Source organism: Sciurus carolinensis, chromosome 6 (assembly GCF_902686445.1).
Source record: "Sciurus carolinensis chromosome 6, mSciCar1.2, whole genome shotgun sequence".
In the NCBI taxonomy this organism is placed as follows: domain Eukaryota; kingdom Metazoa; phylum Chordata; class Mammalia; order Rodentia; family Sciuridae; genus Sciurus; species Sciurus carolinensis.
In genome coordinates this window covers 134,019,781-134,046,380 of record NC_062218.1, presented here as the reverse complement: position 1 = coordinate 134,046,380, position 26,600 = coordinate 134,019,781, and the positions used below count along the sequence as shown (strand labels likewise).

At 43.3% G+C, this 26,600-nt stretch overlaps 2 protein-coding genes across 4 annotated transcripts in view; one reads left to right on the top strand and one right to left on the bottom strand.

Moving 5' to 3' along the window:
• Window positions 1-4,345, top strand: part of Sqstm1 (sequestosome 1) — a 12,321-nt gene extending 7,976 nt beyond the window's left edge. Inside the window, exons 6-8 of the mRNA XM_047555133.1 lie at window positions 1,266-1,480; window positions 1,832-2,027; window positions 3,544-4,345. Coding sequence (XP_047411089.1) covers window positions 1,266-1,480; window positions 1,832-2,027; window positions 3,544-3,701 — 569 coding nt within the window. The 3' untranslated portion in view covers window positions 3,702-4,345. The remainder of the gene's footprint in view (window positions 1-1,265; window positions 1,481-1,831; window positions 2,028-3,543) is intronic.
• On the bottom strand, window positions 1,727-26,600 carry Mrnip (MRN complex interacting protein). Of its 3 annotated transcripts, XM_047555137.1 has the most exons (8): window positions 26,409-26,600; window positions 22,561-22,620; window positions 14,606-14,694; window positions 10,304-10,388; window positions 7,374-7,528; window positions 6,681-6,768; window positions 6,192-6,254; window positions 4,882-5,014 (listed from the first exon to the last, which is right to left on the bottom strand). In XM_047555137.1, the coding sequence occupies exons 1-7, from the start codon at window positions 26,472-26,474 to the stop codon at window positions 6,228-6,230; spliced, it is 570 nt and encodes a 189-aa protein (XP_047411093.1). In that variant the 5' UTR covers window positions 26,475-26,600; the 3' UTR covers window positions 4,882-5,014; window positions 6,192-6,227. The 3 variants fall into 3 exon arrangements, with proteins under 3 accessions (XP_047411090.1, XP_047411092.1, XP_047411093.1); XM_047555134.1 differs by lacking the exon at window positions 6,192-6,254 and having other exon boundaries at window positions 1,727-5,014; XM_047555136.1 differs by lacking the exon at window positions 6,192-6,254 and having other exon boundaries at window positions 1,733-5,014; window positions 10,316-10,388; window positions 26,409-26,597.

The following is a 26,600-nucleotide window of genomic DNA, read 5'->3' as shown; positions in this document are numbered from 1 at the left end:
TTGAACACAGTGCCTCACACATGCTAGGCAAATGCTCTACCACTGAGCCACAACTCCAGCCCCTCTGATAGCTTTAAACTATGTAGAAAACTATAGACTGTTGAAGAACATGGGGAAAGTTAGCAAATGAAAGTTAGCATTGTGGCATTGTTAATGAGGGGGAAACAACAACAACAAAAAACAAAAACAAGGCAATAAGCCTCCTTGGCCTAGCAAAAAATATATTTATATAGTGGCACAAGTACTGGATCATACTTTAACCAAAAGTTGGGTTTTTAAAGCATAGGGGAAAGGGAGAGAAATAGCGATGGAGAGTAAGAAACAGATGTGAACTCGAGCAGTCTGTCCAGAGTGGTGTGGGTTGAAAGGGCTGCAGAGTCTCTGGGGCATGGAATGGGGCCTGTGGTCTAGGGGAGGCAGGGAACTTTTACTGTAAGCCTTTGGGAAAGAACTGTTTTGACTCTAAGCTGTGGGCTTTTTGTCCTTTCATATACATTTAAATTAATTTGAAAAATAGCATAGTGATTCTGCCCTCCATCCATCAGTGCCCTGACCTAGAGGCAGTCAGGTTGACTGTGTTTTCCAGCCTCATAGGCTGCACATTGAGCTTGCATGGTCTACCTGCCTTCCAGACCTGAATCCTAGAGTTGGATTTTGTATTTGTCCTGTCACAAGGTCGCTATGTGCAGATGTAAGGTGTCATATCTTTAGCACCATGACTGGGGCATTCTGACCACGTGTAGTATTGGGCCCTCACCCTGTCCTCGGAGGCTGGCCCTGCCTGCTGTGTAGCCCATTGCCCTGCTTGCCTAGGAAAAACAAGGTCTTGCTGTGGGCTTTTGGGCTTAGTAGCTGACCTTGAATGTTAATTGAGGTTAATGTTTTACTAAGTTGAAAGAAGGGAAAGGTCTAGTATAGTGGATGTCAGAAGACTGTTTCTAGAAGTCAAGAGGATTTGGAGCCAGAGTATTGGAAGAAGCAAGTCCGTCCCTGAGATGGGCTCGAGGGCCACAGTCCCAGCCTTCACACACTACTGGGGTGAAAGTTTCCTAAGCCCACAGTGTCCCAATACACTGAGATCTTTTCTATTTTTTATTTTGAGATGGGGTCTCATTAAATTGTCTAGGCTGGCCTTGAACTTGGAATCCTTCCTGAGCTGCCTGGATTACAGGAGTACACAACCAAACCCTACCCGACACACTGAGATCTTATCTGCAGGTAGGTCAATGGGATTTCATAGCTTTTGTTTCCTCCTTGGTCGTTAGGCATTGAAGTTGATATTGACGTGGAGCATGGAGGGAAAAGAAGCCGCCTGACACCTGTCTCCCCAGAAAGTTCCAGCACAGAAGACAAGTGTAGCTCTCAGCCAAGCAGCTGCTCTTCTGAACCTAATAAACCAGATGGGAATGGCGAGGGTATGGCGCAGTCACTGACGGAGCAAATGAAAAAGATAGCCCTGGAGTCCGTGGGGCAGCCTGAGGTAGGCCTGCTCCCTTCCTTCCAACTGAAACTGTGGTTGACCTAGTGTTTTCTACCCCTGTCCCTCAGCCTCATCCCCAGCACTTATACAGCGTGAAGGGCCCCATCACTGTTGCAGGGTTGTGTTTGTGGCATTAATTTACTCTCTTAACCTTCTGCTAGAACTTTGTAAAAGAAAAAAAAAAAAAAAAAAAACTACTGCTTTGTAGGTAGGCCACTGTTGCCTGTAATTCCTTGCCAACCTGACAGGCAGACAACTGGCCCCACCTCATGGTCTCTTCCAAGAATTGGTGGTGTGGTCAGGTTTGCCTGTCACATGTCTTTTGTGTGCTCATGGTGAGGTATGTTCCAGGAACAGATGGAGTCTGATAACTGTTCGGGAGGAGATGAGGATTGGACTCATTTGTCTTCAAAAGAAGTGGACCCATCTACAGGTGAACTGCAATCTCTCCAGATGCCGGAATCAGAAGGGCCAAGCTCGCTGGACCCTTCCCAGGAAGGACCCACAGGGCTGAAGGAAGCTGCCTTGTACCCACATCTTCCACCAGGTAAGTGATTTCAGGTTTTGTTTTCCTACTTTTCTCTTTGAGAGCATCCTGTCACCTGATTTCAGCAACACAATCAAAAGAATGATATGGCTTCTACTCTGGGGTCTGTTTATTGATATGAAAGAAAAGTAGGAGTTGGTTTTGTCCTCTTGTCCACCCTGAGTGAGACAATACACTAAGCTAATTATAGTAATTTCTTTTTTTAAATTGGTTAATTTCTAAAACTTAACACCCAGACCAGGAATTAAGAGACATGTGATGTGTGTACCATGACACATGCTGATAATCCCAGCTATTTGGGAGGCTGAGGCAGGAGGAATACAAGTTCGAGGCTAGCCTCAGCAACCTAATGACAACCAGTCCTAAAACAGAAACACAAAAAGGGTGGGGGGCAGATGTGATATCAGAAGACTACACTGGGTTTGGCATTGACTACGCTGAACTATTCAAGTGGACCGTCTGCACTGTAATCTCATGGGGTCACTGCTAAGATCCCTATAGGGGGATCTCAGAGAAGTGCTTAGTGTGGAAAGCAGCAGGGCAGGGTGGGGAATGTAGCATTGCAGAGGAAAGACCCTGAGTAAGAGAGGCAGCTGATGCCCAGCCATGACTCCTCCTGTCATACTGATGTTGAGTAAACTATCTCTAGGCCGTATTTGACTCTTGAGCTCTAATATGTATCTTCTCTGCCTTAGAGTACAGGGATAGCAAATGGTTCTCTATATGAATGATTTTTGCATTTTTAAATGGTTGGGAGAAAGTTAAAAGATGTTTGACAATGAGATTAAAATTTCAGTGTCTGTAAATAAAGGGTATTTGTGTGTCTGTGTGTGTTTTGATATAGGGTCTCACTGTGTTGCCTGTGTTGGCCCTGAGCTCCTGGACTCAAGTGATCCTCCTGCCTTAGTCTCCTTGGTGGCTCTGACTATAGGTGTGTGCCACCATACCTGGCAGTAGTTTTATTGGAAGACATCCATACCCATTTGTTTACATATCTGGCTATAGTGGCAGAATTGAGAGATGACACTTATCTAGCCTGCAAAGCAAGCCTAAGTCGGGTATGGTGGTGTGCATCTATAAACCCAGTGACTCAGAAGGCTGAGGCAGGAGGATCAAAAGTTTGAGGCCAGCCTCAGCAATTTAGTGAGACCCTAAGCAAAGGGCTAGGGATATAGCTCAGTGGTAAAGAAGTGCCCCAGAGTTCAATCACCAGTGCCTTAAAAATAATTAAATTAAAAAAAGCAAGCCTAAAATGTTTACTCTCTGGTCCTTTAGAGAAAAAACTTGCCAAGCCCGTGGACATGGGCATGTGTGTGGCCTGAGGACACTGGCTAGTGGTGGTGGGCTTGCTGGGATGGCCTTCCCTCTGAGGGTCCCTGGGAGCGAAGGATCCCATGGAAAGGTTGGCACTCAGAAGATATTGGGTGCTTGCTGGTGAAGGTCAGGATGCTGCTGTGTCTTGGGCCAGGTGGAGCTCAGTGATGTTCTCTTATGGTTTCTGGATTGTGTTTGGCAGAGGCTGACCCCCGGCTGATTGAGTCGCTCTCCCAGATGCTGTCCATGGGGTTCTCTGATGAAGGCGGTTGGCTCACCAGGCTTCTACAGACCAAGAATTACGACATTGGGGCTGCTCTGGATACTATCCAGTATTCGAAACACCCACCACCATTGTGACAACATTTGTCTCTATCCCATACTCTCTTTTTTGTCTCATAGTTGCATTGAATTAGCATAGAACAGCAGGGCCTCTGTAAGGGCCAGTTTCTCAGCATTCTTCCAGAATCCATGGGTGGAGAAGCATGAAGTCATTCAGGGCAGTGGGACAAGTGACATGAAGGGAGAGTTTCAAGTGTGTGAGAAGCAGAACCAGCTGCCCCTCTACGAGGCCTTGCCCTGGCTGGGGAGGGCAAGGGCATGCCTGCATACTCCTGCTCTCCCTGCCAGCATCACACCAGCAGTTCAGAATATGTCTTGCCTTCTGCTTTTTCTTTTTAAAAAATGATTAATAGTACACTGACATTTATTTGATTTTTCAACAAATGAGAAAGTTGTCAGGAAGCAAATGGAGGAGGCTCCTGCAGGAGTACCAGGAAGGAGGAACAGCCAGGCCTGTGGGTTTCCTGCTTGGGACTAGATGGGCTCAGAAGGGGAGGTCTGAGCTGTGGTTTTCATTGAGTACTGCTCAATGTACTGTGTCATAACTGCTTTAGTTCTTTCATTTCCAAATGTGTCATTTGCTTTTAAAGTAAGAAAATTCCTTTGTAGCCATCCTGTTATCTGATTTGTAAACAACCTATAATTAAATGGTACAAGCACTTAATTGATGATGATGTCTTATTGGTTGCCAGTGAGAGAAAATGTGTTTTACAGGGATGTTTATTGTATACCCTTGGTTGTTCTCAGATTATACTCCTTTAAAAGCACCTCAGGAATCCTGTTTCTATGGCATAGTGGTCCAGAGAAAATGGGCACATGTAACATATGAATCTAAATGCTACAGTTTACAGATCATCATCAAAGTCTTCCCCTGTTGAAAAGAGATGACATAGTTGCACAGGTGGGGCCCTTTCTACCCCCTGAACCAGAGGAGGCCCTGTGCCCCATGACTGCTCAGGGGTCTTCCCGCAGGGCCTCTCAGGCCTGGACATGGGCATGTGTGTGGCCTGAGGACACTGGCTAGTGGTGGTGGGCTTGCTGGGATGGCCTTCCCTTGGAGTCTCAGTCCTAGGGGTTCCTTGCTCAGCCTGTGCTGGGCTGGTTGGCCCAGAGCCCCTTTGCAATGGTCTTGGCACCTCCGTGTCCACATGTGAGTTGTTGCCAGGTGAAAGAAGAAACCGTGCCCATTTAGAAGATGGGGCCTTAAGCTGTGGGGCAGGATTTGGTAGTTTCCACCGAGGAAAACTAAGCTCCCTGGTGTGGCAGTGCACAGAGTTCTGGAGGTCGTGGCTGCTGCCTTGCTGCATGGTCCTGGTCAGGTCAGTATATCCCTGAGTGAGAAATCAGAGAAGATGGCTTCGGTCAGGCTCCACACTGCCACTGCCTCACTTCTGCCTGGGTGCTGACCCTTCTTTAAGATCTCCTACTTACTACTCTTTGGCAGGCTAGGACATGCCTTGATTTTGAGGTTTAGTAAAGTGAATAAACACTCCCCACCTCGCCCCAATCTTCTGCTAAATCCTAAGACCAGGTTTCCCAGAAAGATATCCTCATGTCATCAGGTGATCCATCCCTTGGGGACTTTCAGATCAAGTCAGGGGTCCTGAAAGGAGGTGTGAGCAGGAAGGACTCTAGAGACTGCCTAGAGAGGGCAGACTCCAGCCTGCTTATTCCTGGCCAGAGTCATGGAAACAGCTACATAAGCAACTAGTTGAGGAGTAGGAAAATGGTTCTGGGTCTGGCTTCTCCCACTTCAGGAACCAAACATGAATTGAAAGTCAGTTTCACTACCTACAAAGGGATCTGAAAGTAAAGGCAGTGGGTCTCTGAAATGCCACCTCCCAGACAAGGGAAGAAGCTCTGTGGTCTTGATGCTTGATGGTGGCTTTGCCTCTGAACCTGCTGTGACCTCACTGAACCTTTGCAAGCTTTACTTCCTTGCCTCTAAAATGACAACTGGCTGTGGTGAGATTAAAATTTTCAGCCCAGGGACTGGCACTAGACTTGATAACTTACTACTGTTATTCTGTAATCTAGAACATTCAGGGTCACAAACCTACCTGGGTTAACTAGTTCATGGCAACAACAAAGTTGGGACTCTGCCTCTTGACTCTGAGCCAGTGTTCTGCACACAGTCTGAAGCCAGCCAGGCAGACATTGACTGATCTCATCAGGGCAGTAGCAGTGACTGAGCAGGGTTCCTCTGCCTAATTCCTTGGGCTCCCACAACAGTGTAAAGTAAAATCTGCACTCTGCAGCACTAAATGTGCAGAGGGGCCTCCAAAGTCCTAAGCATTAGGAAAACATCCTAAGTGAGAAGAGTGCCTGGGAGGAAGGGGTGTGCAGCTGGGGCAGGACTTATGAAGAACAGGTGGGCAAAGATCTCCCCTTTGCAGGATGAAAAGATGGATGAACATGGGAGGAATGTAGGATATGGACCAGAGAAAGGTGTTGGCTTTAAATGGAAAAGAAAAAACCCCAGGTTGGGCTGGGCACAGTGGCTCATACCTGTATAGCAGCTACTTGGGAAGCTGAGGATGAGGATCACGAGCCCAGGAGTCTGAGGGCAACCTGGGCAACACAGCAAGATCCTATCTCAAAATCTTGCTGGGCATATTGCTACATGACTGTAATCCCAGTGATGTGGGAGGCTGCAGGAAGATTTCAAGTCTAAGGCCAGCTTGACAACTTAGACTGTCTTAAAATAAAAGGACTATAGGTGTAGCTCTGTGGTAGGTGGGTTCAATCCCCATTACCAACAAAACAAAAACCAAACCCCACCCTTACAAAACAGGTTACAAAGCAAGAAAAATATCATGAATAGTTTAGCTTGGAGGTAGAGAAGCTCAGCATGCCCAAGGCCCTGTGTTCTATCTCTAGTGTGCGTGCATGCACACACACACACACTCTCTCTCTCTCTCTCTCTCTCTCTCTCTCTCTCTCCTATGTAAGCTCAGTGATGAGGGGATCAGAAGAGAAATATTCTTCATCACTGACCTCCTGGGGTTCCAAGGTGACTTCAGTGTCATCTGAATCCTGGACAACAAGGGTCTGAGGAGGCTGGTCTGTGCTCTGGCTCCATTTCCTGGCAGAGAGAAAGTGCTGTCATCAACCAGTTCCCCCAGAGCCTAACTCCATAGTCACCTGGCCAGACCCAACTTCCCAGGTGGCTCCCCAGGAAGAGCCCAGGCCTTCCATTTTTCTGCCCTGTGGCTAATTGTTAGGATGTTTTTATTTGACCACTAGAATCTACGTCCTGAAAGCACCTGCCCTGAGAAAACATCCTAGGTGCTCAGCCTAAGGCAACTTCTTCCAGAACACTAACTAAAACAGGAAATTAAGGGGAAGAGAAACCCTGAAAGTCTGAGGTCTTTGCTTCTCTAGGCTAAAAGCTCCCAAGCCCATTGGCCACTCTGGCCTTTTATCAACCTTGCCCTTAATGATTCTTTCCCAATTTCTGTTTGGTTTGAGACACTTAGAATTAATTGAGCATACAGGGGGCCCATGCCAGTGTCCTACCCAGTCCTCGTCTTTCTCTGGTAGCACCCAAGGCCAAAGGGGACTAGCAGTGATGGCTGTCCCCCAGCTTTCCTGCCCACTGGCATATGGTACTTGGGCTGCTCCCATTCCCTCCTTCCAGACATCGGTGTGGGCACGGGGCAAGGGCAGGATTAGAGACCCACTTGGCACCTTTTTCTGGGAAGTGCTTGATTGGCGGGAGGGCCTGGCTGCTCTGGGTTGGATGAGGGTTGTGTGTGGAAACATATTCCTCCTTCCAGCTCCTTTTCTGGGCTGCCTTTGTCCAGATACTTCAGCCAGCGGGTCTCCAAGGCCTGAGATTTTCCCTGCAGGGTTGGGAAAGAGGTTTACTCTGGAGTTACAAAGTGGCCACTTTGATTTAAAAAAAACCCTCAGCTTAACGCTTAGGTCTGAGGGTCTTAGGACCCATGTCTCCCTCATTATCAAGAAAGGCACCTGGCTCAAAGCTAATGGGGACACAGCTGCCCTAAGATAACAGTGGGGACAGTGTATATTGGTCCAGGCCTTGTATCAGGGCACAACTTGTCAAGGACTTTCCAAAGATCTATACTCCTTGAACTCAGGATCTCCAAATGACCAATGCACAAAGATTCTTGTCACAGGGGTCAGGTGTAACTTAGTGGTAGAGCACTTGCCTAGCAAGGCTGAGGCCCTGGGTTCCATCCCCAACAATGCAAAGGGAAAAATGATACTCATGACAGGGTTACAAATAATAGCAAATATTTATTTATAATAGCTGGGCATGGTGGCACAAGCCTGTAATACCAGTTGTTTGGGAGGCTGAGGAAGGAGGATCACAAGTTCAAGGGCAGACAGAGCAACTTAATGAGACCCTTCCTTAAAATTGAAAATAAAAAAGGACTGGGAATGTAACTCAGTGGTAGTGCACCCCTGGGTTCAATCCCCACTACTAATGGCTTAAGTGGAGAGGCAACTAACTGCCCCCACAATAAGGGAATCAGCACTGGTAGGCCCACAATATTCTGTAGGTACTCTTAAGCTTTATTATTATTATTATTAATTTTTTGTGGTGTTGGGAAATTGAACCCAAGGCCTTGCACATGCTAGGTAAGCCCTCTGCCCTTGAGCTACAACCCCAGCCTAATACTTTTTAAAAATGAGAATCATGAAAACTACATATAGAAGAATGATACAAGTGAAAACTTCAGGATGCAAAAAAAAATGTCTTTTAATAAGAATAATGAAGTACATGTGATCCCAGCTACTCAAGAGGCTGAGGCAGGGGGATCACTTGGGCTCACTGGTTTGAGACCAGCCTGGGAAACATAAGCAAGACCCTGTACAGGGATCAAATGGGAAGCACAGACAAAGCTGTCAGAACAGCTGGACTAGAGTGCTTATGAGCACCTCCCTCATTTATAATAAAAATATGAAGATGAAGTAATGAGAGGACATGGCCAGTGTGATCCTGTGAGCAGAGCAGAGATGGGGCAGTGCTTTGCTGGTGGACAGTTGTTTCCACTCCCTCTGGCTCTGGCAGGACACAGTGCTCTGTGTGTCCACAGCATCACAGATGTTCCCATAGGGCCACCTACTCAGTCACGAAACCTGTTACACACACTGCCCACCTGACGCTGTCTGAGCACCTACTCTGCCAGGTGCTAGGGGCAGCTAACAACTGCATGTTATTCCTGTTCTCAGGAAGCTCCAGGTCTGGAGCAAAGGAATATGAAAATGCTGGTATTTGATACCAGCTTCTTCTCCCTATCAGAGGGATCCTCAGAGTGCTGTGGGAAGACAGCAGCAGCTGCACAGGAGGCAAGGCCGATCTAAGTTTGGAAGGAGTTCTCCAAGCAGACTTATTCTACTTTATGGAATGAAGTGTTGAGTACTGTAAAGATTTATGCACATGGCTAACTCCATTCTTACAAATGGTACAGGTTTCAGGGACTTGGGAGGCCTGAGGCAGGAGGATCTCAAATTCAAGGCCAGTGTGGGCAACTTAGTGAGACCTGTCTTAAAATAAAAAGGGTTAGTGATATAGCTCAGTGGTAAAGTGCTCTTGGGTTCAAGCCCCTATATCAAAAACAAAACAAAGTGCTCTTGGGTTCAATCCCCTGTATCAAAAACAAAATAAAAAACCCAAATGGTATAGGTATATTTGTTCCTTTTTTGCTGGCATTAAGGAACTGAACTTGGCCTCAGGCATGCTAAGCAAGTGCTCTAGCACTAAGTTATATTCCCAGCTTTTGTTTGTTTGTTTGCTTTTGGTATGGGAGATTGAAACCAGGGGTGCTTAACCACTGAGTCACATCCCCAGCCCTTTTTGAGTCTCACCCAGTTGCTTAGGGCCTCACTAAGTTGCTGAGGCTGGCTTTGAACTTGCAATCCTCCTGCCTCAGCCTCCCAAGCTGCTGGGATTACGGGTGTGGGCCGCTGTGTCCAGTTTGTTTGTTTTTGAGCAAGGATCTTGCTATGTTGCCCAGGATGGCCTCGAACTCCTGGGCTCAAATAAGTCTTCTGTCTCAGCCTCCTGAGTAGCTGTGACTACAGCACATCTCTGGGCCCAGTGACTAATGAATATTCTTAAATAAAAATTACAAGAGGCCATAGTTTTAGACTAGGCTTTTGTACTAGGACGCTACAAACCAGACTAAAAACTGAAATGATCTTATCTATGCTAAAGTTCCACATTACCAAACTAAAATTTAATCTGAAATCAGGAGAGAGAGAGCCTAATTTAATTTTCCAAACAGGCCAGTTTCAATGGACGTGATAATAAAGTTCCCTCTGCTTTAACTCTCACCCCAAAAAAGTAACCTGAAGTGAACCTGCTACTTGTCTATTGTTCTGTCTTCCTGTCCCCACCTTACAAGGGAAATAATTTCGAATGACCAATCTACTCTTTGTTCTTTGTTTCTTGCTTTCATCAGCCCTACTTTGTGAATAAACCAACCCTTTATTCAATTTTATGGAATAAAGTATTGCCTGATACTAGAATCACAAATGAAGTCAATTGAGATCTTTAAACTAAATATGTTGTAAATTTTCCTTTGGCAACACATAAATGGAACCTCTTAGGAGACACAGCCAGCTCAGGAGGCAGGGTTAGAACAGACCTGCTGGCCTACCTGTGGGGTCCCATTCTCAGCCTGCTGCCCGCCTGCATTTTCTTTGCCAGCATTTACAGCTGTTCCCAGAGACCTGAGGGAAAGATCACATATGGGTCCTTTATAAAATGATCAGGAAGAGAAAGGACAAGGAAGACCAAGACAGAAGGATGCAAGGATCCAGCAACAGATATCAAAGACTGTTTGAGGAATCTTGGGGACATATTTCTGTTGTCCTGATGTGATTCTGTCATCTTTTACCAATTCAGAAGGTCTGGACAGAGGGAGTATTTGATTGAGGCTGGTGAAACTCTTATCAAAAGAAAACACGATGCAGGGCCAAGGGGGCAGACCTCAAGGTACAGACAGAGTTGACATTCTGGCTTTCACAATAACCAGCTGTGTGTGACTTTGGGTATATCACTGGATCCCAGGTTCCTCATCCACGAATGGGGATAACACTGCACCAGTGACTACAAAAATAAGTGAGACATTACAGGTATGCATATCCTGCTCAGGGTCTAAACACAAAGTAAAGCCAGCTGAATTCTTGCAGCACAGAGTCCCTCCCTCCAGCAGTGGGGACATCTTCGGCAGTCAGGGTTTTATGAGAGGCATTACAGTTGTGCTGTCTCAAATATTACAAGAGAGGGAATTTTCCTTTTTTTTTCTTTCGGGTACTAGGGCTTGAACCAACCCAGGGCCTCACACATACTAGGCAAACACTCTACCACTCAGTTACATCCCCAGTCCTTTTCATTTTTTATTTTGAGACAGGGTCTCACTAAGTTGCCAAGGCTTGCCTCAAACTGAGATCTTCTTGCCTCAGCCTCCCAATTTGGGATTATAGGCATGTGCCATGGTGCCATCAGCTGAGGACGGCTTGGTATTCTGAAGACAGCTTACCTTTTTTTTTTTTTTTTTAAATATTTTTTTTAGTTCTCAATGGATATTTATTTAGTTATATGTGGTGCTGAGAATCGAACCCAATGCCTCATACAAGGTAGGCAAGTGCTCAACCACTGAGCCACAACCCCAGCCCAATAGCTTATCTTAAAAAAAAAAAAAATTAAATGCTACCACTAACAAGCTGGGTCTATTGTTCTGTCAGTTATCTGTCTATTCTCTAGCTCTTTTCTAGCCCTTGCCTTTGTTTCCTGTGTTCGCAATTTCATTATGCTATTGTGTCTAAGGGTAATTTATTTATTTTGGTACTAGGGATTGAACCCAGGGGCACTTAACTACTGAGTCATATCCCCAGCCCTTTTTGTATATTTTAGGTAGAGAAAGGGTCTTGCTAAGTTGCTTAGGGCCTCACTAAATTGCTGAAGCTAGCTTTGAACTCCCAATTCTCCTGCTTCAGCCTCCTGAGCTGCTGGGATTACAGGTGTGTGCTACCACACCTGGCAAGGCAGATTTTTTTTAAACTTTTAAAATTAATTCATTGAGGTATAATTTATACCAAAATATACCTACTTAGATACATAGATGGATGAGTTTTGATAAAACCATACCTTTGTAACTACATACCCAATCAAGACATAAACATTTTTCCTCACTCTGAAAAGTGCCCTTGCCTTATTTTATATCTGGCTTCTTTCACTCAGCACTGTTTTGAGATTCACCCATGTTGTCTTTGGTGCTGAAAAGCATTCAACAGTATGAATACATCAGAATTGGTTTAGTCATTTACCTACTAATGTATCTAGATAACTAGTCTCTCACCAAAATCACACTGTCTTGAGTTCAATAAGCATTATAATAAATCTTTTTTTTTTTTTTTTGCAAATCACACAACGAGGTTTTATTAAAGCAAGCTCGAGCCTGGACCACAACCAGCCCCTCAGACCGATACAATGGCTGTGGGGGGGAAGCGGCTTATAATAAATCTTGATATTAGATTGTAGAAGTCCTCCAACTTTGTTCTTTTTTTTGGGGGGGGGGTGTTACTGGGGATTGAACCCAGGAGCACTCACCACTGAACTACATCCCCAGTCCTTTCTTATTTACTTTAAGATAGGGTCTCACCAGTTGCTGAGGGTCTTGCTAAATAGCTGAGGATAGCTTTGAACTTGTGGTCCTCCTGTCTCAGTCTCTAGAGTCACTGGGATTACAGGTATGTGCCATGATGTCCAGCTCACTGAATTTTCAATTTCAATGAGTTTACTTTTAATTTCTTATTATTTTTTTTTTAGAACTGGGGATTGAACCCAGGGGTATTTAACCACCGAGCCACATCCCCAGCCCTTTTTATTTATTTATTTTTTGAGATAGGGTCTCACCAAGTTGCTTAGGGCCTCACTAAGTTGCTGAGGCTGGCTTTGAACTTGCAATCTTCCTGCCTCAGCTTCCTGAGTTGTTGGGATTACAGGCATTCACTACCACACCTGGCTTTACTTTTTTTTTTTTAATTTTTTAAATTTATCTTTAATTTTTTACAGACTGCATTTTGATTCATTGTACACAAATGGGGTACATCATTTTGTTTCTATGGATGTACACAATGTAGATTCATACCATTCGTGTAATCATACATTGGTTTTACTTTTAATTTCTATAAATTCTTTTGAGTTCTTTTTCAAATATACCTGGCTATTTTCTAAAGTCCCTCATATTAACTCCCTTTTATTTTGTTAAACATTAAACATGCAATATTATAAATTCTGGAATCTTGGTGAGTCTGACTTTTCTGACTTGTTTCTGCTGTCTTTTGTATATGGTGACATGCTTCTTTGAGTGTTTAACAATTTTTTAAAATCTGAATATTGGGGCGGGGGATGTAGCTCAATGGTAAAACGCATAGCATTCATGAGCTCTTGGGTTTGATCCCCAGCAACACACACACACACACATCGATTTAAAACATCTGAGTTGGGCACACTGGTGCATGGCTGTAATCTCAGCTACTAGGGAGGCTGACATGGGAGAACTGTGAGTTTGAGACCAGCCTAGGCAACATAGCAAAACCTCATCTCTCATGTCTAAATAAATATCTGAGTATATGCTCCTTAGAACTTCACGTATGGACTTTAAAAAAATTTTTTTTAGTCTTAAATGAACACAATACCTTTATTTTATTTATTTATTTTTATGTGGTGCTGAGGATTGAACCACTGGGCCACAACCCCAGCCCTATGGATTTTTATTTATTTTTTTGGTACTGGGGATTGAAGCAGGGGCACTTTACCACTGAGCCCTTTTTATTTTTTGAGACAGAATCTTATTAAGTTGCTGAGGCTGGCCTCAAACTTATGATCCTCCTGCCTTAGCCTTCTTAGTTGCTGGTATTACAGGTATGTACCACCACACCCTGCTATCTGTGGGAATTCTTTAAGGCCTATGTCGATGAGGTGTTGCTCCAGGGGAGCAGACTTCCTGGAACAACTGAAAAATGAATTCTCAGCTTCAGGCTTCTTACACAGTGAGTGTAAAAGCTGAAAAGTCACCAGACGGCTTCCCTGTGCTTCCAAAGTCTTAGAGATATTTCTCCCTCTTCAGCCAGGGCCAAGGTCAATGTAGAAGACCTTCCAGCTGCAGTGTGAGTGTATTTGCAGTTCATTTGTACGCTAGGGCACAGGCCTTTGGGGACTCAGCTTGATATGGAGGTCTCCTACTAAACTTTTTCCCCCATAAAGCCCAGGCCTTTGTCTTTGTCTTTTGTCTCTGGCACCCCTCCTAGCCACCTGAATGGAGGCTCCAGAGCACTCTACACCTAAGGTTCTTTCTCTCTGGATTTTGGCTTTTGGCTTTTATTTCATTTTTCTTTCTTTCTTTTTTTTTTCTAAGCAAGGGCTCCACCACTGAGTTCCACCTCCAGCCCCGGCTTTTATTTTACTTTTGACCACTTAGGGTTACTTACTGTCTTTCTTTCTTTTTCCTTTCCTTTCTTTCTTTCTTTCTTTTTTTTTTTTTTTGGTACCAGTAACAGAACCCAGGGGCACTTAACCACCCAGTCACATCCCCAGCCTATTTTATTTTTAATTTTGAGACAGGGTCTCACTAAGTTGCTTAGGGATTCACTAAATTGCTGAGGCTGTTTTGAACTTGCAATCCTCCTGTCTCAGACTCCTGAGTCCCTGGGATTACAGGCGTATGCCACCATACCCAGTTTAGGGTTACTTACTTTCTTGCCAGCTCATTAGTGCATCTGAAATACTGTAGCTGGCATTCTTAGTTATTTTCAGTGGGAGGATGGTTCAGGGTATTTAATCTGTCACTGTAAAACATGGAAATCTATTGATTTCTCCAATGAATACTTCCACCATTCAATAAGGATGAAAACAGGACACATACTCCTTTCAAACTACTTACCTGAGTGACAATTCTGAAACCTGTCCCTGTAGCAGATTTAATTTTTGGACATGGCGTCTACAGTCAGCACCAGAACCCTCTCCATAAGCCTGAGAACGAAAAAAACGTATTTAGTTTAAAAGTGTTGGCAGAATGCAAAGAAACAGATCTACTTGAGATGTGCCTCATGGAAGACTAAACTCTATTTTGCAAGGCCCAAAAATGCTCGAAGCAGCATGCGGGAATCCTAATGACTGGCTGCTCTTTCTAGAGTGATTTATAAACTAACAGGCTTTGCAGCCAGTTTAGGTCTAGATGGCTGCCTCACTCGCACCCTGAACTCTACCTACTAAAGCCAATCTCAACCCAAAACCCTATAGAAAATGGTTAATGAACATTAATTAAAAGGTTGCAAGTGACACAAATTGCCAAAAATATATAAAATTATACTTAACTCTCATTGATAATCAAAGGAATACAAAGTAAAATGACATACCTTTTCCCACATAGCAGTTACCCATTTATTCAATAAATATTTGCTGAGTACCTATTATGTGGTAGGCCCTGGTCTAAGTGTGGGTAATTCTATGCAGCAGTGGACAAAACTGTCACCATGGAGCTCACTTTCTAGCAAGAGGAGACACAATAAATAAAACATCTGTCCTCAGGAAAATAGGGCAACAAGATGGGGAGGGTCTAAATGGGGGGCAATGTATACAAAAATTTATATTGGGCATTCCATGGTCAAGGAATGGATCACTGAGTAAGTGACATCTGAACAGAAATAGGAAGACATGAGGGAGCAAGCCATGCAAATATCCAGAAAAACATGATGGCAAATGCAGTGAAATGGAAATGAGTGCAGAGAAGGAGAGACTGGCATGTGGACTTAAAGTGGGGAGCCAGTGCGGGGGAAGCTGAGAGGCCTGATGGGAAGGGGGTAGGTGATGAAATTTTGGAGCATGGACTGGAGGGCTCCACCACAGGTAGAATCAGCTTCTTGGGCCTGAGAACTGCTATGCTGTTGCCATCTTGAAATTCTTTTCGAGACTGGGACTTGCTATGTCACCCAAGCTGGCTATAAGTTTCTGGGCTCAGTGATTCTCCTGCTTCAGATTTACTAGTAGCTGGGACTACATACAGGTCTGCTCCACCACACCCAACTTTGTAATTCTTTTTTTTTTCAAATTCTCAGAGGTTTATTTTAGAAATAATGCCCCTGCCCTGTACACACCTGTTATACAATGCCACTCTGTATTTTTAAAATGCTCTACTCCATTTACAATCTTATCTCCAAGGAGGTATTAGCCCAGCTCACTTTATATTTCCTTTTTTTTTTTTTATTGTAAACAAATGGGATACATGTTGTTTCTCTGTACATGGAGTAAAGGCATACCATTTGTGTAATCATAAATTTACATAGGGTAATGTTGTTTGATTCATTGTTATTTTTTCCCTTCCCCCACCCCTCCCACTCCTCTTTTCCCTCTATACAGTCCTTCCTTCCTCCATTCTTGCCCCCCTCCCTAACCCTAACCCTAACCCTAACACTAACCCCTCCCACTCCCCATTATGTGTCATCATCTGCTTATCAGCGAGATCAATCGTTCTTTGGTTTTTTGAGATTGGCTTATCTCACTTAGCATGATATTTTCCAATTTCATCCATTTGCCTGCAAATGCCATAATTTTATCATTCTTTATGTGTAATTCTTAATACAGTTGGCCCTTCATATCTGTAGATTCAACCCACTGCTGATGGACAGTTCTCAAAAACAAAAACAAACCTGTATCTCTGTTGCATATGTCCAGATTTTATCATTATTTCCTAAACATCATACAAAACTATTTATATGGCATTTACATTGTATTAGGTGTTATAATACATCTATGGATGATTTAAAGTATGTGGGATGGGGACAGGCATGTAGTTGTTGTTGAGTGCTTGCCCATCATATGCAAGGTCCCGAATTCAATCCCCAGCACCACATAAAGTATAAAAAAAAAAAAAAATAGGGGATGCAATGGTGTGCAACTATAATCCCAGCTACTCAGGAGGTTGAGGCAGGAGGATCAGCTGATTGTGCAATTTCAAGACCAGCCTGAGTAACATAGGGAGACCCTCTTTCTACCCTACTCCCTGCCTCCCACAAGAATAGTATATTGGAAGATGAGTATAGGTTATATGAAAATTCTATGCCATTTTATAGAAGGATTTGAGCATCTGATGATTTTGGTATCTGCAAGTGGGGTTGTGAAACCAACTCTAACAGATACCAAGGAACTTGGTCATTGGTATCTTTGAGCTTGTTTTGCAAGTGAAATCCACCGAGACAAGGGAACATTTCTGTGAGCAGAAGATAAACATACTACATGTGCCCACTCTCCCTTGACACCCTATTTGCAAATATCATTTTCTTTTTTTTTTTTTTGGAATTGGGGTGCTGTACCACTGGGCCATATCCCCAGTTCTTTTATTTTTAGGCAGGGTCTAAGATACTTATGGCCTCACTAAGTTGCTGAGACTGGCTTTGAACCTGTGATCCTCCTACCTTAGCCTCCTGAGCCACAGGGATTATAGGTGTGGGCCACTGTGCCCAAATAAGATAGCATTATTATTATTATTTAAAAAAATTTTTTTAGTTATCAATGGATCTTTTATTTATTTATATATGGCACTAAGTATTGAACCCAGGGCCTTACACATGCCAGGCAAGTGCTCTACCACTGAGCTACAACTCCAGTCCCAAAGATTGAGTTTTTTGTTGTTGTTATTTTTTACTTTGATTCATTGTACACAAATGGGGTATAATTTTCATTTCTCTGGTTCTATATGAGGTAGAGTCACACTGTTTGTGTAATCATACATGTACATAGGGTAATGGTGTTTGTCTCATTCTATTATCTTTCCTTCCCCCCACCCTTCCCCACCCATTTCCCTCTACACTATCCATCCTTCCTCCATTCTTCCCTTACCTCCCCATCCCCCGTCATTATGTATCATCATCTACTTATCAGAGAAATCATTTGGCCTTTGGTTTTTGGGGATTGGCTTATTTCACTTAGCATGATATTCTCCAACTCCATCCATTTACCTGCAAATGTCGTAATTTTATTCCTCTTTATGGCTGAATAATATTCCATTGTGTATATATACCACAGTTTCTTTATCCATTCATCTACTGAAGGGCATCTAGGTTGGTTCCACAATCTAGCTATAAACATTGATGTGGCTGTGTCACTGTAGTATTCTGATTTTAAGTCCTTTGGGTATAGGCCAAGGAGTGGGATAGCTGGGTCAAATGTTGGTTCCATTCCAAGTTTTTTAAGGACTCTTCATACTGCTTTCCAGAGTAGCTGCACCAATTTGCAACCCCACCAGCAATGTATGAGTGTACCTTTTTCCCCACATCCTCTCCAACACCTATTGTTGTCTGTATTTTTGATAATAGCCATTTTAATTGGGGTGAGATGAAATCTTAGGGTAGTTTTGATTTGCATTTCTCTTATAACTGTAGATGTTGAACATTTTTTCATGTATCTGTTGACTGCTTGTAGATCTTCTGTGAAGTGTCTGCTCCAGATAGCCTTCTTGATGTGTCACAGATACAGAATTTCCGTGGAATCTCAGCATGTGCAGTTCAGTTAGACCCCAAGCTTGCCTGTAGGTATGTGAGATCCACTGACAGCCTGAGAGGCCAGGTTTTCATCTGAACCAGAGTTTGTTGCAAATACAGAAATGCAACAATGGCATTCTAAAAACTATGAACAAGGAAAGTTGCTCACATTATTTTTTACTCGTATCACTTTCCTATATTAGTCAACCACTTATGGTGAATATGATGCTCTGGGAAGAAAGGAAGACACAGGCAACTGAAAGTACCTTTTTTTTTTTCTTTTTAAATTGGTGGTACTAGGGATTGAACCCCGGGTTTCTCTACCACTGAGCTACATCCCCAGGCCTTTTTTAAAAAATTTGAGACAGGGTCTTACTAGTTGTCCAGGTCAACCTCAAATTCGTAATCCTCTGGCCTCCCCCTCCTGAGTAGCTGGGATTAGAGGCAGAATGCCACTGAACCTGGCTTCAGGTGCTTATTCCTCTCATCTTTTCTTACTTGTCCCAGGTGGGGGTGGGAGGGGGAAGAGAGAGAAGCAAAGTAAAACAGTTATGTTTGATTTGCCCAGCCTTTCCACTCTTCTGGTAAGAATGAACTATGGAGGCATACATGAGCTGCAAAACGTGAACTGAGTAATTCTGATGATTGTGTATGTATACTAAATGCTCTAATATTTGCATTTAAAACTGGCATTGCACCAGGCATGGTGGTGCATGCCTGTAATTCCAGTGACTTAGGAGGCTTGGGTAGGAGGATCACAAGTTTGAGGCCAGCCTTAGCAATTTAGCAAGGCCCCAAGCACTTAGTGAGACCCTGTGTCAAAAAATAAAAAGGGATGGGGTTGTGGCTCAGTGGCAAAACATCCCTGGGTGCAATCCCCAGTACAAAACAAACAAAACAAAAACAAAAACTGGCCTTGCACAATATAAAGATGTACTGTAAAATTCATACAATAATTTAAAATGTTGGCTTTTCTTTGCTTAGAAAGATATTAAATAGTAAAGTTAAGTATGAAGCTGGGGTGTAGTTCAGTGGTAGAGAGCAAGCTTAGCATTTGATCCTGGCTACTCAGGAGGTTGAGGCAGTAGGATCACAAGTGTGAGGCTGGCCTGGGCAACTTAGCTCTATGTCCAAAAAAGAAAAAAAAAAAAAAAAAAATTAAAAGGGGTTGGAGACGTAGCTCAGTGGTAGAGGACTTGCCTAGCATACATGAGCTCCTGGGTTCAATCTCTAGTGCCACAGAAAAACGATGGCATTCTAGAGGACTACAATGTTTAGAAGTTAGGGAGGTAGGGAAAAACAGCAAAGAGGATTCAGCCAGGAAGACAGGAGGGAAACCAGAAGCAGAAAACCTGTAAGTTCAAGTGAAGAAAATGTTTCAAGGAGGTGGAAGTGACCATCTGTGACAACTGCTGCCCATAAGTCAAGTCACACGAAGACTGAGAACTAACCATTATTGTCAACAACATGATTTGATCACTGCTGACTCAGACCAAAGCAATGTTGGTAGGCTGGTGGGGAGTGGGGTCCTATCTGGAACACATTTAAAATAGGGTGAGAGCAGAGGAGGTGGGGAAGGGAATGGCAGAGGTGAAAAAGAATGATAATCTGAAGCTGGGTGTAGTGGCGCATGCCTGCAATTCCAGCAGCTCGGGAGGCTGAGGCAGGAAGATTAAGAGTTTTTTCAAACCCAGTCTCAGCAATTTAGTGAGGTCCTAAGCAACTCAGTGAGGTCCTGTCTCTAAATAAAATACAAAAAAGGGTTGGGAATGTGGTTCAGTGGTTAAGTGCCCTTGAGTTCAATACCTGGTACCAAAAAAAAAAAAGATAATCTGTATCTGGTGTAACCAGTTAGGGGTATGTTCTCCCACTGAATTGAAATGTATCTTCCCCAGTATGGGCACAAAACTAGATTTTATTCTCCAGTCTGTCTTGGGTCAGGTGTGGGCATGAGACTAGGCTCTTTCTATTACAATGTCAGCTACTTCCAGGCCTAGACTTGAATGTCTCCTGGGTAGTCCTCCTGGGCTTTTGCCCCTTGCAGTGGCTAGAGGTAGCTGCAGACAAGCCTTAGGGAATAAATGAAACTCAAGTAAACCGGAGACAGCTGGGTGCAGTGGCACACAGCTATAATCCCTGCTACCTGGGAAGCTGAGGGAGGAGGATCATAGGTGGTTTGAAGCCATCCTGGGCAACCTATAATGATATAGTGCAGTGGTAGAGCACTTGCCTAGCATATGCAAAGCTGTGGGTTCAATCTCCAGCACCAACATAAAAAACAAACAAAAAACATGCCTGGGTTCCTGAGTGACTACACCAAGGACAGCTGCCCCACTGATCTAAACATTCTTCCAAATGCAAGAGAAACAACTTCCCTTGTATTAGGCCCCTATAATTTTGGAAACCTAGTCAACCCTAAGCCTTCTTCAAGCAGAATTTAGAAATGCACATTGATGTCTGAAATAAGCGTCAGTTGGTGTGTGAGATGTCTGCCCAATTGGGGGAACCCTCTGTCTTCTGAGACCTGATCCCCACTATGCAGACCAGAGGTGGACATCTAGGTCAACAATGGTCAATCAGATGGCTTCTCCCAGGACTTCATAACTAAGACTTGGTAATCCAGCTGGCTTAGGATGAGTTTCCATGGACTCTGAGCACAGCATGTTACTGTAAACTATCTAGAAAGAAACAGGAAAGGAAGGAGAAAAGGGAGGAAAGATATGCCGAAAACTGAGTTGGGGGAGAAAAGCACCATCAATGCTTGGCTTACAGGTAGCTTTTCAGTTCTTTTTTTTTTTTTTTTTTTTTGGTTGTTGATGGACCTTTATTTTATTCATTTATTTATACATGGTGCTGAGAATTGAACCCAGTGCCTCACACATGAAGCAAGCACTCTTCCACTGAGCCATAACCCCAACCCCAGTTTTTCAGTTCTTAAAGCTGATTCTTCTAGGGGTGCCCCTGGATTCCCTAAGATACCCCATTACCTTTATTTTTTTTTTAATTTATTTAATTTGATTCATTGTACATAAATGGGGGTACAACTGTTGTTTCTCTGGTTGTAAACAAAGTAGAGTCTTGCCATTTGTGTAATCATACATGTACATAGGGTAATGATGTCTGTCTTATTCTGATATCCCATTACCTTTCTAGCACATCAACTTTTACTTTGCTGAAGTCATTTTAATTGTGCATCATTTGCAGCTAAAAGAACCTTGATGGAAAGATACCCCTAAAGGAACAATTTTATTTCTGGTACTATAAGGAGAGAGCAAGTGAATAAAGAGATACCTGTAAAAAAAGTTTCACTGCAGTGTATCATGGTGAAAAGGAAAAATCATCCTAAGTGCCCATCAATGTGGGACTGGTCACTTACCATTCAACAGATACTTAGGGAGTATTTACTAGGCACAGAATACTATGCTGGGTGCTAAGGTTATATCAGTAAATAAAACAGGCAAAGCCTCTACTTCCATGGCACTTGAAGTCTGGGACCGACAACACTCATGCAAACACAATAATACATAATTTTTAATTAGGATAATGAGAAGGGGGAGGGGAGCACCAAAAAGGAGCACAACAGTTCTAAGAGGGAGTAGAGTGTTTCAAGGACAGAAAGAAAGCCTATTTTCCCCCCTCAATGGCAAGAGATAAGGTGGCAGAGGCAGCCATCAGGGCTAAAACAGGCAAGTGAGGGAACCAAAAAAAAAAAAAATTGGAAAAGGCAGTGTTTGGTATCAAAGAGTTCAGGCAGGTCAGTATGTATTGACTTGAAAAGATGTGCACAAAGCCACAAGAAAAGAGTGAGTTAAAAAAGAACACGTACAACATGCTTGCTGCAATCCACCTGGTCCCCAACTGCTGCCACTCTCTCCCCGCTCCACTGTGTAGGAGATTTCCTACACAGGTAGGTCTGATTTCCCTGTTACCTTTCCAGGTAGGTCTGATTTCCCTGTTACCTTTATACAAGGCCCTGTACTTTTCCTTCATGGTGCTCAATCCAGTTGTTTTTGTGGTACTGGGGATCGAACCATCAGTCTAATTTTAAATTACATGTGTGCACATGTGTATTCATTGCTCTTCCCCCACACACAAGCACATTTGTGAGGAAAACAGTAATAGTCTTACTTTCCATGGCTGCACCTGTGCCTGGAAGACAGAAGGTACTCAATAAATATTTGCTCAATGAAGAAGCAAATAATGGCACTTTTCCAGACACTGCTCCATCTACTTCACTTCATGAAGGAACAGGAACCTAGGGAGCAGGAGCTTTGTATCTGGTGAACTCAGTGAGGGAGAAAAGGATCTTGGCTATGGAATGTTGGGGCTGGGCCCACTTGCTTTGTTTCTCAGAACATACCCGCATAAAGGACTGCTTCTCTCCACAAGCCTTGCATGTCCATTTGAGACTTTTTTTCACCTACAATGAAATTTCAGAAATTAGACAATTATATTAAAACAGGATGGAACTGGATGAGAAATAATTTAGCTATACCCCCAGCTCTGAAGGTGGCAATTTTTTTTTTAGTGTCTACTTCTGTAATTATTAAAGTCTTCCATTAAAAGTTTTGGTTCTATTTATCTCACACATACCAAGGAATATATAAAATAACTGAATATAATTGAATCTAACAAAGATATTTGTAATGAAATATATAGCATACAGTGCATACAGAAAAAAAGTGAGAGCATATATATTTTTTCTCTTTGTCTTTTTCTCTATATTTGAAGGTGGCATTTTTAAGAGGAAAGAATATACTATTTGATAAGTGGTGCTGGACAGACTGGCCATCCATGTAAAACAAAATCAGAATCAAGTTAGATTTCTGCCATCTGTGTGTGTGTGTGTGTGTGTGTGTTTTGTACTGGGAACTGAACCCAGAGGCACTTAACCACTGAGCCACAACCCTAGTCCTTTTTATTTTTTATTTTGAGAAAGGATCTCGCTGAAGTTGCTGAGGCTGGCTTTGAACTTTCGATCCTTTTGCCTCAGCCTCCTAAATTGCTGGAATTACAAGTGTGCATCACAGTACCAGGCAGGTTATATCTTAACATGTTAAAATGTTTAAAACCCAGTTCTAATGCTGGGGATCAGCATTTCCATAAAAGTCAGGAACAAGTGAAGGATCCCCATTATTACCATTTTTTCCTCAATATACTAGCCAATCGAAATTGAAGACAGAAAGTAATAAGGGGCATATGAAGCCAGGCATGATGGATATGCCTATAATCCCAGCAGCTCGGAGGCTGAGGCAAGAGGACTAAGAGGTCAAAGTCAGCAATTTAGTGAGACCCTAAGCAACTTACTAAGACCCTGTCTCTAAATAAAACATAAAAAAGGAGTGGGGATGTGGCTCAGTGTTAAGCACCTCTGGGTTCAATCCCTGGTACCACAAAAAAAAAAAAAAAAAAAAAGAGGTGTATGAATTAGGAGGAAAAAATTCCTATCATTTTATTACAGAAGATAAATATATATCGTAAATATTCATTATATCTGTATCACTATATATATCATATCTATCTATATATGTACACACACACACACCCATATGTGTACTTGGCAACCCAAGAGAATCAAAAAGAAAACTACTAAAAACATTAAAACAACCTAATATAGTGACCAGGTAAAAAATTGTTATATCTTCAAAAGGTAACAGCCTTTATAAAAGCAAACATCTAGAGATAGTAGAGAAAATGGGGGGGGGGAGTCCATTCAAAATAGCAACAAGAGGGTTGGGGATGGAGCTCAGTGGTAGATTGCTTGTCTTGCATTCATGAGGTCCTGTGTTCAATCCCTAGCACCTCAAAATCAAAACAAATTACTATGATTAATATGATCTCAATATAAAGATTCTAAGAAGGACAAATAGCATTTACTAAAAAATTTGAGTGGTTATATCCCATGATTTAGCTATTCTTTTTTTTTTTTTTTTTGTGGTACTGGTGATGGAACTAAGTACTTTACCCCTGAGCTATGACCTTAGCCCATAATTTAGCAACTCTACTTCTCAGGATCAAATATCACAAAACAAATCCTGTGTATTTTCTATGGGTACATATGCAAGCAAGAAATGAACTATTAAAAAAAGAGTCTGGTGCTGGGTCAGTGGCACACACCTGTAATCCCAGGGACTCGGGAGGCTGAGGCAGGAGGATCATGAGTTCAAAGCTAGCTTCAGCAACTCAGCAAGGCCCTAAGCAACTCAGTGAGACCCTGTCTCAAAAATAAAAAATAAAAGGGATGGGGATATGGCTCAGTGATTAAACGCTCCTGGGTTCAATCCCTGGTACTTAAAAAAAAAAAAAAAGAGTCTGGACTGGGCTTGGTGACACATACCTGTGATCCCAGCTACTCAGGAGGCTGAGACAGGAGGATGGCAACTTAGCAAGACCTCAAAATAAAATTACAAAAAATAGGGTTGGGGATTTAGTTCAGTGTCAGAGCAGCTGTCTAATGTGTGAGGCCCTGGGTTTAATCCCCAGTATTTAGGGAATAAAATGTTTGGAAGGACACACATTACTGGTAACTGATTCTGGGGAGCTGGTGAGGTAAAATAGGATCTTTGCAATTATACAGGCCTGACTTTGCCATTTATTGGATGGCAAATCCACTTGATTTCTCTGGATTTCAGCATTCTTATTTCTGTAAGATGGGAACAATAACTAATTTAAAGGCTGTTGAAATTAAATGAGAAATTAAATGTGAAACTGCCCAGCACACAGGGCTTGCAATTAACAGGTTAACTTCCTTTCCTCAACACTCTTTCACCAAGCATCCTCAGTGCTATTCCACTGAGCCCTTCTTAATTTTTATTTTGAGATAAAAATTTAATTTGCCCAGGTGGGTCTCAAACTTGAGATCCTCCTGCCTCAGTCTCCTGAGTTGCTGGGAGCACATGTGAGCATCACTGCACCCAGCTATCCTCATCCCTTTTTACTTTGAGACAGGGTTTTGTTGAATTGATCAGGCTGGTCTCAAACTTGTGATCCTCCTGCTTTAGCCTTCCAAGTTGCTGGGATTACAGGTGTGTGCCACCACACTCAGCCTCTCTCTTTCAAATCATCTTTCAGAGAGTTAAAAGTGAGCATGGGCATGCATGACAGTATCTGTATAGCAACTAAAAAATGCAAATGATTTCCATTTATTCTCAACTCTTAAAATGCAGTAAAAAAAAAAAAAACACCCTAAGTTTCTGAGCCCTTACGAAGTTCCAACATTACAAGCACACTTACAGATGCATATTCAGCATCTTATTGCCTTTATACATATTTTAAAGAAGTTTGATGCTATTCTCAAGGAATGGCAGATTAATGGGTAACTAGGAGGAAGAGGAAACCATCAGAGGTAGATACACAGTGTTAGGTGACTTCACAGTAGGGTACAAACCAGAAAATATTAGGTTAAATTATATCCTCCGTCTCGTGTACTGAAAGTCAGGAAAGCAAACAGGTTTTATAAATATCCACCATTTAAAACATTCGAGGCGTCCGTGGGTATGCTTAAACTGGAGGCAGAGGCATTCTAGTGACACCAGAGGGCGTCCAGGCGTAGACCAAGGACGTCTTAACGGTACTGGTTCACACCAGTGCAATTCCACACTGCTGCTTCCATCTTGAGTTTTAAAAACAGTTCTTTTGAAACAGACCCCCTTTGAAATTAAAAGCAAAACTTCCTGATAACTGCTTTTCTGCATCCCATACTTCCTTAGTACACTACAGATGCAAAGGAAATTAAGACTGACGTATTCTCTAAGTACAGCTTGGCTAAATCTACGTATGAATCCTGGCTTTTGTAACCCCTTCCGGGGGACCAGCTGAGAAACAATCCAGCTGTTTCTCCCAGTTTGATCAAACTTCATCGTTTGCCTCTAATACCAGGGGCCGGCGCAATCCTGCCAGCCAGGATCCTGGCAGGTTCCTTGGGCTTGGCTGCAGCAACACACTGCCTTGTAATTAAACTTCATTAAGGATGCTATCTTCAAGGTGGGCACCCCAATTCCCTGCTGGCATTCACGAGAAGCCACCTCGGCATAAACTATTATTTCTTGTTTCTACAACAACCAAGCATAAAACAAAACTCAGAACGACGTTATGGACAAACGGACACCAAATAACGCCCGCCCTCAGCACTGTCACGTCTTCGGGCTCCAAATACATCCCGCCAGCCGTCCCCGCGCGGGAGGAGGGGGAAGCCGGAGCCTGCCCCACCTGGTGAGCCTGGAAGAGGCGGCAGCTACAGCACCGCAGGACCCGAGACTGCTGTGACGGCGCCATGCCGGGCCTCCGCCGCCACTTGCAGCGCGCGTGCGCCCCACGGCTCCTCCGGTCCCGGCTCGGCCCCTGGAGGCCTCGGCGCCTCCTTGCTTGCGCGTGCGCCCCGCGTTCCCATCCTCGCAGGCT